The sequence below is a fragment of the Phaethon aethereus genome (assembly GCF_964289735.1).
Source record: "Phaethon aethereus genome assembly, chromosome: 21".
Lineage (NCBI taxonomy): Eukaryota > Metazoa > Chordata > Aves > Phaethontiformes > Phaethontidae > Phaethon > Phaethon aethereus.
Genome location: NC_138597.1, coordinates 5,262,692 through 5,281,177, shown reverse-complemented (window position 1 = coordinate 5,281,177; position 18,486 = coordinate 5,262,692). Strand labels below are relative to the sequence as shown.

The 18,486-nt window shown below is 38.4% G+C and overlaps 1 protein-coding gene across 1 annotated transcript in view; it reads right to left on the bottom strand.

Moving 5' to 3' along the window:
• RERE (arginine-glutamic acid dipeptide repeats) overlaps positions 1-18,486 on the bottom strand; it is a gene marked incomplete at its 3' end in the record, with an annotated part of 176,956 nt that overhangs the window by 144,385 nt on the left and 14,085 nt on the right. Inside the window, exon 2 of the mRNA XM_082009482.1 lies at positions 11,733-11,803. Coding sequence (XP_081865608.1) covers positions 11,733-11,803 — 71 coding nt within the window. The remainder of the gene's footprint in view (positions 1-11,732; positions 11,804-18,486) is intronic.

The window sequence follows — 18,486 nt, the reverse complement described above, 5'->3', positions numbered from 1 at the left end:
CAAGGAGTTTGTATTGATTCTTGTTTTCAGCACAGGGAGAGAATGTTATCTTCAGCCTTACGGCTCAATGACAGCACCAGTGAATTTAATCACTGTGCAGCTCCTGCCATGCAATCCTTACACTGTCACCTCTGATTCTTCATCATTCCTTGCTATTTTGTTCAAAGCCCCTTATATCCACATTTTCATACTAATCTCCCACCCCACGCGTGCCCCACTGTAATCACAGCAGCATTTCAACCTGCTTCACATTAGACATAAAAGCCAATCTCATTTGCAGACTAAATTTTTTATTTTAAATAATTCAGCACTCCTTCAAATGTCTCATTCGTCTATCTCTTATTAGCAAGTCTGCTCCGTACCTTAATAGCAAACTTAACCATACTGAAGGCAGAATTGAGCAATCATGGGACAGCAGTTCCAGCAAAGGTTTTGAGTAGAAAGAAAATCTTTCAGCCTTTTCTTGGCTCTAGAAGGGGAGATGAATCTGGAGAAGCAAGAATCTATATTAATCAGCATTTTTTCCACACCAAAAAGGAAAGGTCACGCTGCCTCATAACCAGCCAGGAAAAATTAGCCACAAATTAATTCAGCTGCAGTTCAGGAACAGAACATCAATTCATCTACAAACAGAATGAGGCTTTTAAATACATAAATTGCTTGTGGCTACAGAAACCTCAACCAGATATTTGCATTCAAAAACACTAGCTCCAGTAAAAGTGCAGAGAGTAACAGACATGATTTTAACATTTGCTAAAATGCAAGGCCGTATGCAGGAAAAATGCAAAGGAGAGGAAGCATATACTGCATAATTTAGAAAAAGAGGCTTCTTTAAATTTTTCCTCTTTATTCCAGGTGAGATGCAATACTTGCCATTTTATAATCCTTTGGATCACAGTAAAGTGATCCCACAGGCCCATACAGACAAGGTCATCATACACAGATTTTCTATTACAGGGCACGAGCGGCATTTCACAACTGTCTTTTTATGCACTCCTGCCTTTCCATCCAGACTATAAATTGTTACAAGGCCCTGGGGCAATCCAGCTGTATACTCCATTCAAATCAGGCTTCAAGGAGAAAGCATCACCGTCACGACGCTTCAATCAAGTAAACATCCAGGCACAAAGGGCAACTGCATCACAACTAATAATGTTTTCTTTTATATGGCAAATTCACCGTTTTTACATTTTGAAGTTTCTCTCTGATGCTCAGATTCAAAGTGTAGCCCATTAGCATTTTAAATGTAACATCAAATTAAGCCCAAATACGATAAATCAGAAGCATGCTGCTGAAATCCATTTGATAGTTGGGTTCTGACTCTCTCTAGAAAAAAGAAAAACCTTAAAAAGGAAATTATCAAACATTGGAAATTCATACCAAGAAAGGTTTAAACAACAGGATTAGCAGGCAGATTTGTGAAGTGTATTATATTTGTATAAATTACCTTGTGTCATGGTCAGAGATATCCTGTTACTACCAGCAGCTATGTGTTTCTTTGGCTGTCAGTTATCGCCCTTTGGTTTTGTTGTTCTTGTTTACTTAGCTGCTCACTTAACATCTACTTGTTATTGCAGAGAAAAAGCATATAAACTTCTTGGACAACAGCATTGTTTTCTCCTTCATTTTGGATGTGTCTTCCCCTTCAACTTCAAAGTTAAGCTGGAATTGCCTCAGTTTCAGTAAATCAGTCAGAACTTTATATTCAATATACTTATAAGCATAATGTTCTGTGACTATGTTTTCAAATCAGTATGCTCTTACTTGGGATGGAAGTTAAAACTTAGGTCTAAGTTCTACACTGTGCTTTGTTTTTCTCCCAAAACACTAATATTCAGTATTCTTATTTTACTACCGATCTCTGATAAACATATATCCAATAGACATGGCTGTTTACTACTTTTGATATTTAAATTGAGACAAGTAATCAAAGCTGGATACGCGTGGTTTTAGATGCATTATATAATTAACATTCATATTTGAAATGCAATTACTACTGTTGTGTCATATATTTAAGTCAACAGCTAGTTATTTAAGGGGAAAAGAAACATTTTATTGCAATAAAACGATCTTGTCACCAAGATCTGTAGGTTTCTTTTGGTCACAACCCACTAAAGCAGCTGCTACGGTCTCCTGAGGAAGCAGTTCGCCCCACTAGACAGATGAAGAGCTTGGTACAAAGTGTCCGTGTCTTGTGCTTCTCTGCAGAGAGAGAAATGTTTGCTTAAATTCTATTGGACTTAAAAGAATATCCTGTTGGATTTCTCACTGATATGTTACAGAGCTCTCCCTAAAGCCGGTTTAGTTTACGTGGGTAAACTGGGGGTGTGTGCATGAGTGTCTATGTTATAAGACAGTCACCCAACGCAGTGGCATGGGTACGCTGACGTTATCACTAACACACCTTCACAAAGGGCAGCGCTGGGCCGGTGACAGAGCCCACGCCACCAGGTGTTCAACAGAAAACCACCTGGGAAGAATAGGCAGCAGGGTGATCCTTGGCTTTAGCAGCGTAGGTTTCCATACCTAATAAATTATGTCCTTGAGAATTTCTAAAACACTTCGTCATGCCTCTCTGGTAGGCCCACTGAATACAAATGCCAAATTATTCAAGCTAGTTAGCCTTGCCTACATACGCCTATGCATCCGTCCTGCAGTCTGCCTAAATATTTCACACTAGTTGTAAGCCATTAGCTAGCACTAGATACTACCACCTTGCTCTCCAGCCTGCAGGATTGGAAGAAGCTTCCTTCCAGTTCACTGGGGCCCTGTGCAAAAGAGCATCAAAAGCCATCTCGGTGACCACTGTGCATGCGTATTAACTGTGTTTCTGTATATTAATTGGATTTTCTCATACAAGTCAGTCATCTAAGTTTTAATCATCCATTTTCATCATCTGGAAATAATCGCAATCAACGTTTTAATTAAGATAAAGAGAATGGACTGAATTTTAGGACTTGTTAACCATTAATAGAGAGCTAAAGAGAAACTTCACTCTTTATAATACACTGACTATAATGCAAACAATCTGTCAAGGTTTCAACTACAATAGAAAACCATTAAATACCATTATTTAATAAAAAACTACAGCTATGAAGCTATATCCTCAGTCTGATGAATCCAAATCTGTTTCTTCACATGGTCTGATCCAAGAAGAAATTCAGCAGTTTTCATTTTCAGAACATAGCCTTCTTCAATTAAAAAAAAAAAACATTAAACAATGACTTATTGTCTTTGGCGGGGGGAATAGAGGACTGAGTGGAATGAAGCAGCAAAACGTACTGGTGTGTGCAAGAGAAAACACGATTGGCTGAGCATATCCTTAGCCATTTCCTCAAGAAATTCCAGATACTATCCTTCTACCAGAAACTCAGAACAAGGAGATTTTGGCCAGGTTTGATTTATTCTTAGCAGAGCTTAGACTTCAATTCAGAGACCGCAATAACAGGATAAGTGACTGAAGTCAGGCTTACTTCTGAAGGACTACATGAAATAAGTGAAGACAGTATCAATTCCGAAAAAAAAAAAGGGGGGGGGGGGGGGGGGGAAGTGAAGAACCTTTGATTCCCAGCTACTTATTCCAGAACTATTAAAGTTCAAAACTTTATGTCTGCAGACAATTCACCCCTCTTCACTTCCTCTTCATTGCCAACTAAAAGATGACTCAGTCATCATTATTGCACTGTGTATGCTTTGATCAATGTATTCGTAGCAACAAAAAATATTTAAGAAATATTTTGTGAAGTCTGGAGATGTTTAAGATTTTTGACTCACGCCAAGTTAAAGTGAACAGAAAGTATGCTTTCATAACTTTACAATGACTAAAAAAATTTTGTATTTATGTCAGCAGCATGCTACTGTTGAAACAACTGCATTGTTAGAAATGCAGTGGTACTATTGCAGAATTAAGTTAAAAGCAGACTGATGTACCCAAGTCATCTCTTGATGTAAACAACCTTAATGGTTTCTCACAGAAAAAAAAGCTAATCAGAAAAACTTACAAGATAAAAATCACACCCCTAAGCATTAACTGCTTCCATTTTATTGACTTGTCAATGTCATTTAAACCCCAAGTTGTAAGACTGTTCCAAAACAAACAAAAAAGACCCCCCCACACCACACCCAACAGTAAACAAACCCTGAATTAAATGCCAACAGATCCCAGTTCTACTACTCTACCAAACACCATTTTCCTCCTCCTTGTTCAATAGTCAGGTTATGTCAATGAAGCATTAACGCCACAGTATTATGCCCTTTCACAAGCTTTATCCACATATTACATCCTCCCAATTATATTTCGCTGTTCTTTATTAAAAAAAATATTTTTAAAGTAACAGACATTGTAAGATGGATAATACAGGCTTAAAACAAATGGGCAAAGAAGTGTTTCCCAAGGAACAAAACAAGGTTAGAAAAGTTGCTCTAAAGCTAATCATAACCTTGCATAATCCAGATTTACAGAAGACCACTTAAACCCAACCACTTGTTCAGCTGCCCTGATGTGCTCCTGCTTGGAAGGAGGGAGAGCATTAAACCACAGAGTAACTGAGAGCTAATATTTAGTACCACCAGTGAAAGAGGAGCAACTGATAACCAACAAAAACATGTAAGGCAATAAACCAAAACCGGATTTAAGCATTGCTTCACCACAGTTTGTTCCTAATCAAAGTCCTTAAGGATAATCTGGTCTTGAATCCTGAAAGAGGATAGTATTAATCCAGAGCAAAATGAGTTAGCACTAAAGAAAGGTTAAAAAGAAGTGTTCCAGGTCACAAACAGCACAAAATAACCCAATCGGGGGGGGATATCTAGTAAATTGGTTTTGGTTTGTTGTTTGGTTTTGGGGGGTTTTTTTGGTTGTTTTGGGGGGTTTTTTCTAAGTACAGACAACCATCTCATAGTCTTTTGATAAGCTACGGCAATTTCAGTTTTAAAATGTATTAAGTTCAGTAATTCAAAACTGGTGAAGTGAAGCAAACAAGGAAAGCATTTATGGCATATTACACCCTTTCACATGACCCACAACCCCATTATTTTCTCTAAGGGGAGGAAAAAGTAGCTGTACTCTTAGCAGTCAACATTTAAAAGTATAGTAAATATTTTCTCATTTGAGGGATTTCCAAAGAACTCGCTTCTTAATGTTCTGCAGAAGTCCTAACAAAAAAAAAAAGACAATAAACTAACAAAATAGCATGAGAGCTACTGAAACATTATTCTGTATTTTTACATCTTCGATATAGCACTTCACAACAAAACTGCTGCCTTCAGAGAAAGCCAGAAGCATTAGATAAGGACAGGTACCCTTAGTGATCCAGCTCAGACAAAAGGGCATCTTGTTTTTCTACTGGGGAGAAGCACAGAGGCAACACAAATACACTACACACTGCAGTACAGCATAACACACCATTACAAAGAAAACGAACGTTCAGTTTAAGCACCACACATCTTTTTTGCTTTGGAGACGTCTGCTCTAGTGCCATGTAATTTTTATTTAAGCAACTTGGCTCTGTAGGCAACTGGGGAAGAAAAAGAAATATCCATTTCTAATCAAGATTCAAAGGAAACACTTTCCATTCCTGTATTTCAATTCTTTTCCATAAATTCCTGCTGTTTCCCTTCAACAAAAATGGGTTAACTAACCAAGTTAGCTTGATTTCTGCAACAACAGATACTTTCTAGTAAAAAAATAAACTCAGGTTTATAAATGAAAATGCACACATTCTTAGCACTTGAGGGTTCTGTTGTCATCGGTGGACAATACCCGTAACTAAATGTATACCTGAATATCTGCAGGTAGAAACTTAAATTACATTGCAATCACTGTTATCTTAATAAAAACTAAATTAACAAAAAAAAAGTCTATTAGTGAAGACATCTGGTATGGTAAAAAAGTTAACATAATGACATTATTTGGAAGCCTGTCTTTTTTTTAATGCAGCAGCTCTATTATTGCACTGTATAAGATCTGTGCATCTCTGTGGAATTTAATAGATCTCTGCACAGAGGAAGCTTTGCCAACTAGATCTGGTTCAGATCAGGCAACAGTGGGTTTGGCAGCTTTTTTTTTTTTTTGCCTTTAAAGAACCATCAACAAAATTACCTTTATGCTAAATTCTGTTGACTGCCTGAAGACTGACGGAGTTCCTATAGAATGCCTTACGCACACAGTTGAGATGGTTTATCAAAGGGCTCCCAATTGCCAGTGAAAAGATCACTGTGCCTCTCTATCGACATATCTAATAGATACTGGTCATCAGTTCTAGAGAGTTTATCAAACATAATGAAAAGAGAAAGTTTATCAAAATTAATGCCATAACTAAAATTTATTATCAATTTAACAAACCCCAGCTAGTGGCCACTGTAGAAATTGCAGCAAAATTCTTGATTATGTGAAGACAAAACAGATAAGGCAAAAGCTGAACAATATGACTTATTAAAAACAGTACTTTTTTTAATGGTATAAGGAAGCATCTGATTCAACAGATAAATTGGACCAACACTGCACTTCTAATTTGTTGAAAAATGGAGAGAAAGAAAAATACCTGCATGTTTTCCCCACTATCCCTTCCCTCATCCACCCTGAAATCTTACCAAATTTTGAACCTAAAAGGCTCCTACAACAGGCAGCCGGTTTTTGAACCTGCTCAGATCTCAGCACGCAGCCAGCAGCAAAATGTGTGAGTCTTCTCTCACTCCCAGCTTCTGCATATCATCCATCTGCTTTTTTTAAGCAAAGTTCAGACAGATGAAAACAACCAAAGAGATTCAAGACACTATCTATGCCTTTAAAATACTCACTGTTGCCTCACTCTTGATTCCCAGCCCTTCGCTTGGGTCCTAAACAAGCACTGCACTACTTCTGATTCTAAAAATAATACTACACCAGAAAGGAACAGTATGTGTTTAGCAGGTGTAGGTGTTCCACATCAATTGCCATTTTGTGGCAAGTAAAGAGAAGTGTGTTTGTACTTGCTGAGGTATCTTCCACTGAAAAAAACAGACACAAACGAAAACTTCCTTAAAGGCACACAGTAAGTTTTTCCCTGTGGTATCTTTCATACCACACATCATTCTGAACAATAAGAAAGTTAATTTGACTAGTTTCTTAAATATTCACCATTAAAATGAGTCTCAGCTATGCAGTAATTCTAAAATGAGAACACACTGGAGCAACACATCAGAGAACTTAAGCTGCCACAAGCTACTAAGGTATCTTCCATTCACATTTACCATACCTCTGCCAATGGAAAAACCTCCTCCTATTCGTACAAGCTCAAGTTTAAAGACAAGCAACTTAGTCACAACGTTATCAGACCAGGCAATACACTTGGAAACTCCTGGCTTTGTTCCTCTGGCTGCTGAGTACCCTCCCCGTCAGCTGAATTCAGCGGAAGATATAAAGCTCAGTATGTCCGCAAGCAATCCTTCCGAAATTACTCAAAATGTGCATTTACAGTACGACAAAAGATTTCCCAAAGCTGGTCTAAGCCTCCGAAAGCATAAGATAAATCTAAACTCAAAGCAGAACAGAACTGAGCAGTAAAGCGTTAGGACCGAAGCTCTAACAACATGAGTTTAGTTAAACTAAACTAAAAGGAAGACCTTATAAAAGCCATCGCAACATTAGAGAACTCACAATATGCAAGCAACCCCACTGTAGTCTTCATGCTTTTAAGCCATAAATAGCTTTTAAAGAAGGAAAAATTATTCCTGATTGCTTCCTCACTAAGAATATTCTACACATATCATTAGTCAGACAAAATTTCTTAGCACTCCAACAAATGGGAGTTACCACTTGTATTCAGACATCTATGGGAGAAAGGAAAGTTGATAAGCATTCCTATTTAAGACTAACAGATAGCTTTTTTTCATCATTTCCAAACCTTACTGGGCATCCTTGTGTACTGAAACATTATTTAAAAAAAAGAATCAAGAAAACCTCATCCAAAAAACAACCAGAACTATGGACACCAGACATTGGGGCTGGGGGGATATCATTCGATTAACACAATTCCCTCCAAGTATCACAGAGAATTAGGCATAACAAACTATGAAGTTTGACCAGGAATTGAGTGTGCATTTTTCCCTCTCAAAGTCTGAAGTACACTATACCAAGTAGATGCTAAATAGCAAGTTTGAACTACAGATGATTTTCCAGACTCATTACTAGCATTAGAGGACGAAAGGACAAGCAATAGAAAAACAGGTGAAGTCCCTTCTGTCACCATCTTTATTCCCTAGCAGCATTCTACAAGGCTCTCACAGGTTTCAAATCAATGCTTTTTCAAAGCCATTTCTCAGCGGCAGGAATATTCAGTGCATTTCTTAAAGGCACACCAGGAAGTTTGCGTAGCAGAGCAGTACTCCTATCATACCTTTGGTGCTGGGGTTATTTAGCTCTCTCCCCCTTGGGGAGAGACATATCAGACTATCAGCAAGTTATTGGAAGTGATTTTGAAAGATGATATTAATCTTCCAGTGAAACCCATGTTATGGAAGTACTGAAGCAATGGCAGACCAGGAAGGACATAATTACTTCAAGTGCCACTTCTTGTTGACAGTTTCCCTAAACAGAACGTATCATAGTTAATCATATTTTACTTCTCAATTCCACAAAGTTATTTACATGAATCCCAGAAAGCTTGAAGGAATCCAGTACCACAGAGAAGTGGTAAAGATAGTAAACATAGTAAAGACAAGAGGATAAAAGTTACTCATGACAGTTTCTAACATAGTTAAACCACATCAAGTAACTTCTTCCCACATGGCCAGCCTTAATGCACCATTTGATTTTTTGACTCTGGAGACAGACCTGGAAAGCTAGCTATGCTCCTCCAGTTACCCTCAACGCTTGGGAACCAAATCTGCTGCTTCTCCTCCCAATATCAGCTTATCCTAACACAAGAACAAGTACAACTCACAAAAGGGAATGACCAGTCTCTGCAGCACCACAGCTCTGCTTCATGTGAAGCAACACACAGCAACAAAACTGAGGGGGGCAACAGAGACAGATATACAAAGAGATTAGCAGTAAGTAAAGCTTCATCACAAGGACTTTCTGGCCATTGGTGAATTGCAATTGTTCTTCAGGAAAGAGAAAGAGCTGTTCCTCTAGTATAATTTTTAGTAGAACTGAAAAGAAACTTGTGATGGAAGTATTAGCTAATGCAAAGTATGCCATTTTCCCAGCCAAACTTGCTGGAACTGCAAAGAGCATGCATAGGAAAACAATTACTGGTTTCTGCAAGCCACAAGATCCAGACAGTAGAATACAAAACTGCTCTGAACTTATTTCTGCTTCTGGAGTAGTATAACTTCATCAAGTTAGAAAGTAAACTCATACCATTTTCCACTCTGATATTTGTAAGAGTGAAGCTGGCAAAACAGTTCTAACCACAAAGATGCTGTTTATGATACAACTTGAGTAACATGAAAGGGAGTAAGCCCATTTTTAGGGAATACACCACCCTACACTTCAGTACTTGCCTCTGCTTTCCTGGCCTCCTGCCATGTCTGTCAAATGAAGGAAGCGTGAACACTAACTAGAAGAAACTACCAGACTTCATAGGAGCAGTTTCTAGTTCCACAACAAACGAAATCATATCTAATTATGATTTAAGATCTTACTGGAAAAAGCAAGTTAAACTTCAGTTTACCTCAAGAATGAAACCAAATGGTACTCTAGCCTCATCCCCAGAATGACCCTCAGCACCTCTTACCCAGCAAGACAGCACAGGTGTACGTCAGACACCATGCGCTTTGTCATTTTTAACTCCTTCCTCCTTTTATTTTTTAAATGCAAACTTACATTCCTTGTTTTTACTATTAAAAACCCACGACCATCAACTCCTATGCCTGAACTGCACCTAGAACAACAGGAAGTACAGGGTAAGACTCATACACTCAGCCAAAAACTTTTAGTTTATGACAACCAACATGATAATGTGCTTAATTAGATGGCGACATCTCAAAGCTGTTGACTTTAACTTCCCTGGTTCACTTGGCATGTTTAGCTGAAGGCAAAACATGACTGTTTTCCTGTTGGTACCTTGCACTAGAAGAGAAATCAAGTGTCCTTTCCACTGTACATCTTTCCTTTCCCCTAACAGTAAAATCAACAGTGACAAGCACGCTGAAGATTCAGTTTTGCTAGCATTATCAGCATCAAGGGGGTTTTTCGGTTTTGTCATTTTTACAAGTCCCTTTTATGTATTATGTCAGGAAGGAAAAAAAAAATCTAGCAGAGAAATTAAAGAATTCAGAGCAGGCAAAAGTAAACATAAAACAATGATACTATTTCCGTGTGAAAAAAATATGCAAAATTGCCAGCAACCCTGATGTCATATGCTTTGCATATTGAAAACATGAGAAAAGAGAAACCACTCAAAATTTAAAGGTACTAAAACATACTGCAATACACTTCCCACATAGTTTTTCAAACCACTTTAAAGTGTTGTACAAGACCAATGTTGACAACAGAAGCTTCAGCTTTTGTTGTTAATATCCTGAGCAATTAATGCAACTCAGCAGGAACTTACTGCCCAGAACAGCAACTATCACATTGTAATTCCAGTCAGACACAAAAGCACCTGCTAATCTGCAAGAGTAGCACAACTGTGGCTTAACCCATTGCTAGAACCTGTTAACTACAAATCCAAGAACACAAAACAAAAAAAAAAAAAAAAGGAGGGAATGGGGCGGCAGAGAGAGGGCACACTCACAAGTGCCAAGCACTACCACGGACATCGATGTTGAAGAAAGTCTGCGTCTTCTCCTTCACTGTGGTCTCACAAAATGAACTCGTAAGGGGTAAAATGGAAGACTTGAGTAAGAAAGCTTAGAAAACGAAGATACATTCTGATAGCAACAGATAGTCGATGGCCTATGTCTGTAGACTATACACTGATAAGGAGGACAGTTTATTATGTATTCAGAAATTCCATAAACTAAAACCAGCAGGATCATCAGCGGTAAGTTAGTTGCCTTTTCCAAATATCCTGCTTACACTACCCAGAGCACTGCAAAGTCTAAAACAAGCATAGGTGCCCTTCGGGTTGAACAGGCAGCAGCTTCCTGCTCTGCACTGCATAAGCAGCAAGCGGTTTTCTGTGCAGCTACAGCATACTGGGAAGGAACATGTTTAACCTTTTAAGCATACAAGTTCAGATAAAAAGGAGCAAACCACAACTCCAACTAATCTATTCTTGCACAGGTCCTTGACTTTCATTTTTAAAGAAGTGCTAAAGCATTAAACGTTATATTTTTCCAAATCAAACTTGTCATATTGGCCTAGTCTCTCTTTGCATCCTCAACTGTCAGTCCACCGATGGGCTGAGATACACAGGCTACCACAAGTCAGCCCACACGCTTCCGTTTACACAGCTGTGCTATATAAAGCTAGAAGTAAAGGCACAGCCAAATTTAACTTCCCAGGAAAACCTTAACTTACTGAACCACAATTTCCCAAAAACACTTGAAGTTAATATTCCTGTCGATCACAAAACCTTATAATGACGTATACCACAATTTGAACTCCACAGCCCAATTAACTAAGTCTATACCAAGGATGATAGATCGCTGTCTTAATAGCAAAACAGGTACTATTTCAGGAGCTAAAGATTTACTCAGAAGGAGCAAAGAGCTACAGGAAGAGACACAGACTAAGAAATAGTGCCATCTCACTGGAGAATGGGGCAGGGAAAAGTAGGAGGAGATGTGAAAATTTTCCTTACCAGTTTGAAGTCTTGAATGCTGCAGATGAAATACGGGGTATTCGGCCGGCGACTTTCAATATATACGCAATCTTTAAAAAAAGAAGATTTTAAAATAATGGAAATTAACTTCTGTACCTCCAAGAAAGAACATAAAAACAGGATAAATTAAAAAACAACTTAAGCTTAGAAAGCACTACCACTTCATTTACATAACACATAATTTATTCCAAGTGTGATCTAAAAATAGAAACTAGATGCTTTATGATGATGAATAAGGGAATTAACTGCATAAAAATTAACTTTGATTTGAATAGACATTTTGCTAGAAAAACAAAAGAAAGCCATATAAGACCATTCTGAATTTCGTTAATAGAAGTGACCAGATCACAACCTATGAACCAGATCAAAATAAGACAGGAAACTAATCAGATCTTTTGTGGTTAACGTGCTATTAAGAACCTAGCACTAACATATTTTCTCTTCTAATTGTGAAGAAAACCAAGGCAACCAATCACAGATGAAATGCAGCAAGCTAAATTAGGTTTACCTCAGGGAAGGACTGGGCTTTCTCAAGTTACATTTGACATGACAGAAACTGAGTAATTATTTTTGTTTGCTTTTGACAACTGGACTCTACAGGGTTGCTGTAAAATAAGGTCTGTTGTATTAAAAACAGTCTTGGCAATAACAGCAACAAAAGCACTGCCTCAGAATAAAATTACAGCAATGATGGGAACAAAGTGCCTGATTAATGATAATGGCTTTAGAAATCAGAAAATTCACACACAGCTTGCTAGAAGGCAATGCTACTCCCAAAGCCAGACAAATATTTAAAGGACAGTCACTGTGTTCTCCTTTTATATTCAGATAGGAAACTGCTATTCAAAAGATAGAAGACACAAAACACCACCAGCTATTCTACAAATGATTCTCCATGAACCTATTTATATTTCTACAGAACAATTCCAGAGTCTAAGTTGTATAACACGTTTCAAAACGTAACTAACACTCTGCTTCATGTCTGGTAAAATCTAAATGTTGTTCAAGACAAACATTTTCTAGTCCTTATGCTCCACAAAGAGCATTCCTAAGGATGTCATCGTTTATAGCAATAAAACATCTTCCTCCTGAAAGAAAAAAGAAACCTTTCACTACTCATTTGAAACCCAACCTGTGCTCAGGAATTACCTCACCACTGAGAGTTAACTCACAGATCAATTTAAAAGAAATTTAGCAGCTATTTAGCAGAAATACCTCAGGACTATCAAAAGCGCAGAGTCTTAGTAGCTCCATCAACCAAGCTGGAAAAAGGCCAGGCATTTCAAATCTATAGCACTTCAGCGATACATGCCAGAATTACACGGTTGTGCATCTCATTTTAAACGTGGCAGCAGTATAATATCCTGTTCTAATGAGAGAGAGTGAGGGGTACAGTACCCATCTGCATTAATTTCAGATAACTGATGTTTTGCCAGGATCAAAGCAACTTGGCTGGCAAACCAAGCTTCAAATGCAGTTAGCACCTCTCCCCAAATTCTGCACCGCTTGTTGCAATCATGCAGGTCTGGGCTTGCTGCTTTTTACTACAAGCACAGTCATACCCAGCAACACTACACGATACTAGTATTCCAGTAAAATACCGGTATCTTCATTTCACAGGCAAGAAATCATAGTCTGAAGTAGTCAGGTGACAAGCTGAGATTTCAGAGTTGTGGTTTTGGGTGGGATTTTTTGAGGGGTTTGGTTTTGGTGTTTGTTTTTTTTTTTTTTGATGAAGCAAGAAAATGAACATTTAAGTTACAGTCCAATCCTTCACACCATAAAAAGCCTTCCTACGTCGGCACATTTCATGGCCACAGGATTTGTGTTCTGCTTACACCCAAAGATGTACCTCTCCATCTCAGTGGTGGGACCAAGAGAGGAAACAAGTTGGGAGATAGTTATAGATTTTCTACCACTCATTTTAAAGTGTGAAATTATTTTTTCTCTATCTTCCTTTCCTGTATTTTCCCTCATCTTCCTAAATTCTGTTTTCAGATCGCCTGCACAAATTTGAAAGTAGCCCTCTATTTTGTCCCATATCAGCAGTATGTCAAGGTTTCTAAAAACAACTAGTCCCAGAAGAATTACACCTGAAAACTAGTACACTGTGTCTCAGATGCAAAACTGTTCACCTCCAGCGTCCTCGTTATAGGCACTACCAACTGAACGGACATTTTTTCTTTTAAACTGCAAAACCATGACAGCAGAGCAGTACCTCTTTTCCCCAGTAGTAAATACTTCCCCCAGTGATAAAATAATCAGTATATACTAGTTTCAAATGAAGCCTGCTAATCAGTGTAACTAAAATTCCACATTCAGTGGAAGGAATTCAAAGCCAAAGGTATTTCTCAGATCCATGATTTCAACCTAGACTGGAAAAAACTGCTGGCCTTTAGGTGCTTACAATTCAGGTTGAGGTCACAGCATGTAAGTATCAAAGTCAGGCAGGTCACCTTGACTTCTGCAGAAGCCGCCTTCTGGAGAAACTCTTCAGATGACAAGCATACCTAACTGTGGTCTACATCCCCAGAGAATATGAAAGCTAGCAATCAGCTAAAAGCAACCACTTCAACTGTCACCAAAACGTTCCTGTGAGAACTTAAGTATCAGGGGCTTCTAAAACAGAACCGGGAAAAGGTTACTTAGACCCTCCTCCTCAGAATAAACCCATGTAGCTCAAATACTACCTAGCTGTGAATAGAGTAGACAATTCCTTGAATTAGAAAACTAAATCCATGTTCACAGAACAAAATATCTGCTCAGCAGCACCTCACAACCACGTGCTGAACTGAGGCCTAAGTGACCGCACCAGTGCGGAAAGGGTGGCCTGGAATGGAGCCGTTAGCAGAGAGGAGCATCTGCATCCCCTCCAACACTTATGCCTTGTAAAAGGCAAGAAGTCACTTCCTGCTGCTTTATCACATAACCATAGTAACCACCTGAACCAAAGCCTGTAAAGCCAAGCGTCAAATTTCTACCTGCAACACTATTCGTAAAACGGGTTTCTTTAGCACACCATTCTCCATCCATCACAAATTGCACTTTAATGACTTCACAACAGCATTCGATAAAGTCAAGTGGGCTTGACAAAATAGATTTCTTTTTTTAAGCCAAAAATCTATTGCTTATTTTATAGTAAGAGTCAAAGACACAGGATAAGAATCTGGATTAATCTGAAACCGTAACTTTACCAGCATCAATGAAGCTCCTCTCCAAGTATACAGAAGGAAACTAATTACAGCAGAGTTGTGTCCACATTCCTACTGGAAGTCACACAAATGTAGTAACTCACAGCTTGAGTGTTCTGAACCAGAGCTTAGTGTGCATGTTCCAAACCAAGCAGTTCTCCTGATTTTTTTCCCCTACTGATTATAAATTATCATTTAACTTAGACAAATTTAACTGAAATCTTTGAGAATTTCTCTTACTGTAGTAAGCTTTGATCATTCATTACAAAAGCATCCATGAAAACAGCACTGAAATGAATTCATTACTTCAGGCCACAAGTTCCCAAGTTACACGAGAAGCAGCACAACTGACCTTCCCTACGCTCCCTTTCGGATATAGCTCTGTATGAGTCCTGGCCTCTTTTGAAAAACTTCTCCACAGCTCTTTTTGCAGAAAAATACCAACAGAAGTAAGAATTCCACTTCAATACAGCTGTCATCTCTTTACCAGGTGTCCCCCTGATGTAAACTTAACCCCAACTAAATTGAGACAGTAACAAAGAGAAGAAGGATGTGGAATCCACTGAGTGAAACAATCAACACTAGAAAGGCAGGTGTTGAGAGACTTTTTTGTGCTATAAGCATTAAATGAAGTTTTAGAGCAAAGAATTTAAATTTTAAAGCAAAGTAAAACGGAAACGGTGGGAAAGCCAACTCACATACTGGATTTCTTACAAATCCTTAATACCACCCTAGCATTAGAGCAGAGGAGGAGACACAGTCAGGAGTACAATCTTCCAAAAATTCTAGTATTAACCAAGTATTTACTAAATATAGTGATTTGCCTTAGTGATGATGGCATCATAGAAAACTATGCTAAATAACAAGGCTACATAGGTAGCTATATGAGTAGTATCAGTTTGAAGCTTTCTGCTATGTACTTTCACTATCTATGACAAACCAAATGCCTTGCACCAAGAGCCTCAAGAGAAATAGAAGTTTCATGGATGTAAAATGCACTAAAGTCTTGGGTTTTTTTCTTTTTCAGTAAGAAAATAACGATACACAGTTGTATACAACAACCTCCAGTATCTCTGTAGAATCAAGAAGAATTACATACACTCAAGTATGAATTGCCTTTTCCAAACAATCGATTTCAAATTTCATATTTCCTAGCTAGGGTAGTAGCAGCTGTTGAAACAGCACACATACGTACATTTTAAAATATCATATATGTAATCAACCACCAACACCAGAAGAACGGTAATCTATTTGACTTCTAGCTCACACTTACATAGCACCTTTCATCCAAAATCCTAAAAATCCCACAGAGGCTATTAAGTCAGTCTCTCGTGGGAGGTAAGCATCTGAACTACCTTGCACCAAATGAATCCTCTTTGCCTCCTTGCATTGATACAGGGTGATTCAATCCAGTTTATTCAGAAGCTATAGCAATTTAACCATATCAAAATATTCCTGTACCATTTTGTTACCCCAGACTTCCTTGGCTAGTCATTCCATTTAGACAGCCCCCTCTACTTACTCAAACCAACTGCTCAGTATCCCACGTGAATCATCCATTTACGTGATGTTCCACCACTCATTTGCAGGAAATTTTTCAGGATTCACTGGGGAATATGTATTAAAAGCTACAAGAATTCAGATACAGGAAACATCTCAACTTCCAAGATTCCCCCCCCCCCCAAGTATCTGTTTTGCAAGCCTCATTTTCAGAGTGCTATTAGATAGCACACAGAATAAACAGGCATCCCTCTGAATTGGCTGACACAAAAGAAAGAATCTGGCATCCTCTATGGACAGAGCAAATGTACTATGGATAGAGCAAACCTGTTGACTCACTAGTGTGTTGCATTTAAGTAAGGCACTGCTGGCTGCCTGCCAAGATTTAAAACAAATATGACATCCAGTTCAGACGTCTCCAAAGCAATAGAGGCCATACAGATAAGAAAGCAAGTTAATCCAGGTGCAAAGCAATGTCACGAACACCAGAAACTGTAAAAATGCCAAAAGGAGAACATGTATGGATGCATTCACATTAGTTACTCAAAACTCACCATAAAGAGCAATTATTTTCATTTACCAGAAATCCAAGACACAGATACATTATTTTGAAGAACAGCTTCAATGTCAACCCAAGCAAAGAAAAATTGTGTATCATTTTTCTAATGGAACAAACCTGTGTAGATAAGACTTAAGCCCATGAAAAATACAGAATATTTTCTCCTCCTTATCCTTCGCGCACTGGAATGTGCTATTGCACCCTTTTTCCCCCCCATTGATCACATTTCTGGAACATTTTTATCTCTATATGACTGCAGAGAACTTCCGCATAGATTTTGACAACTTCAGTCAATTCTCATCACAATTGCTCAGGCTGCTTTGTGTCCAAACATCTATTGCCACTTTGACAACTACAGAAGATGCCCTGTCATAAAGAAACAGCTAAAAAGCTTTAAAAAAAAAAAAATCACAAAATAAAGATGCTCCCCAAACAAACAAGTTTACTTGCTTCTGAATTCTTTCACTGAGCAGTAGGTTTATACAAATTGAGTGACATATACTCTCTTCATGCTAAATGGAAGTCTGAAGCCTGCAGCTGTTTGTCAGCCATATGCACCCATATGAACCCATATGCACTCTCCCTTCAGGCACCCGAAGGAAATTCTGGTCAGTTATTTCAACACCTATTATTCTAGAAAGTAATTCACAATACAGGCATGTTTCAGACATCTATTTGCTCCTTCAGTATTAGAAGTTATTTCTATTAACCTTAACACTCAATCCTTTCTACACAAAGAGCCCAACAAAAAAAATCAAACTTAGTACAAATTTCTTAATTTAAAGCCATCAGTTGAATGGCTCAGTTTCATGTCCACTGAAGTTGCTTTGTGGTGAAACACAATTCCTAGCCCCTTGACTTTCAAAGAAATACTATCCAATATTCAAAGTGTTACTTACCTCACTACATGGAATTATGGACTGAGTGGCCCATAGTTGTAGTTAAGCCATTTCATTTTATGGCTACTCATCCAAGCTGAGCAAGTCCCTAGTTTGCCCTGAGTGTATTCTCAGACCATGGACTTGGTTGCAGGTGGCATTAGGCAGCTTGAGGGCAATACATGTTTGCACAGAAACCCTAACAAGTTACTTCCCTATAAAACAAAATACAACTCAGAAGGCCAGCAAATGCTTATGAACACCACTACGCTGGCTCCACGTCCAGTGCTTGCACTGTTCTATGACAACCTTCCCTCAAACTCCAGCTGACTAAAATCCAGTCTCACAAGCAGCCTCGGATTAAACATACACAAGTTAATCCCACTACACATAGTGCATCACCATCGTTCTTCCTGTTACCTTCTCCCTGCTCCCCTTAACTTGCAAGGTAGTGATAACCTTGAAGTCTTTTTCTCAGCCTGTATTCTGTCTACCTTCAAACCCTTCAAGTCTCCTTCTCTTCCCAGTCATTTTTTTCTTTTCTAGTCCTTATTACAGTTGCATCAACAATTACATTGTGTTGGTTGCTCTGTCATCTGCAGAGA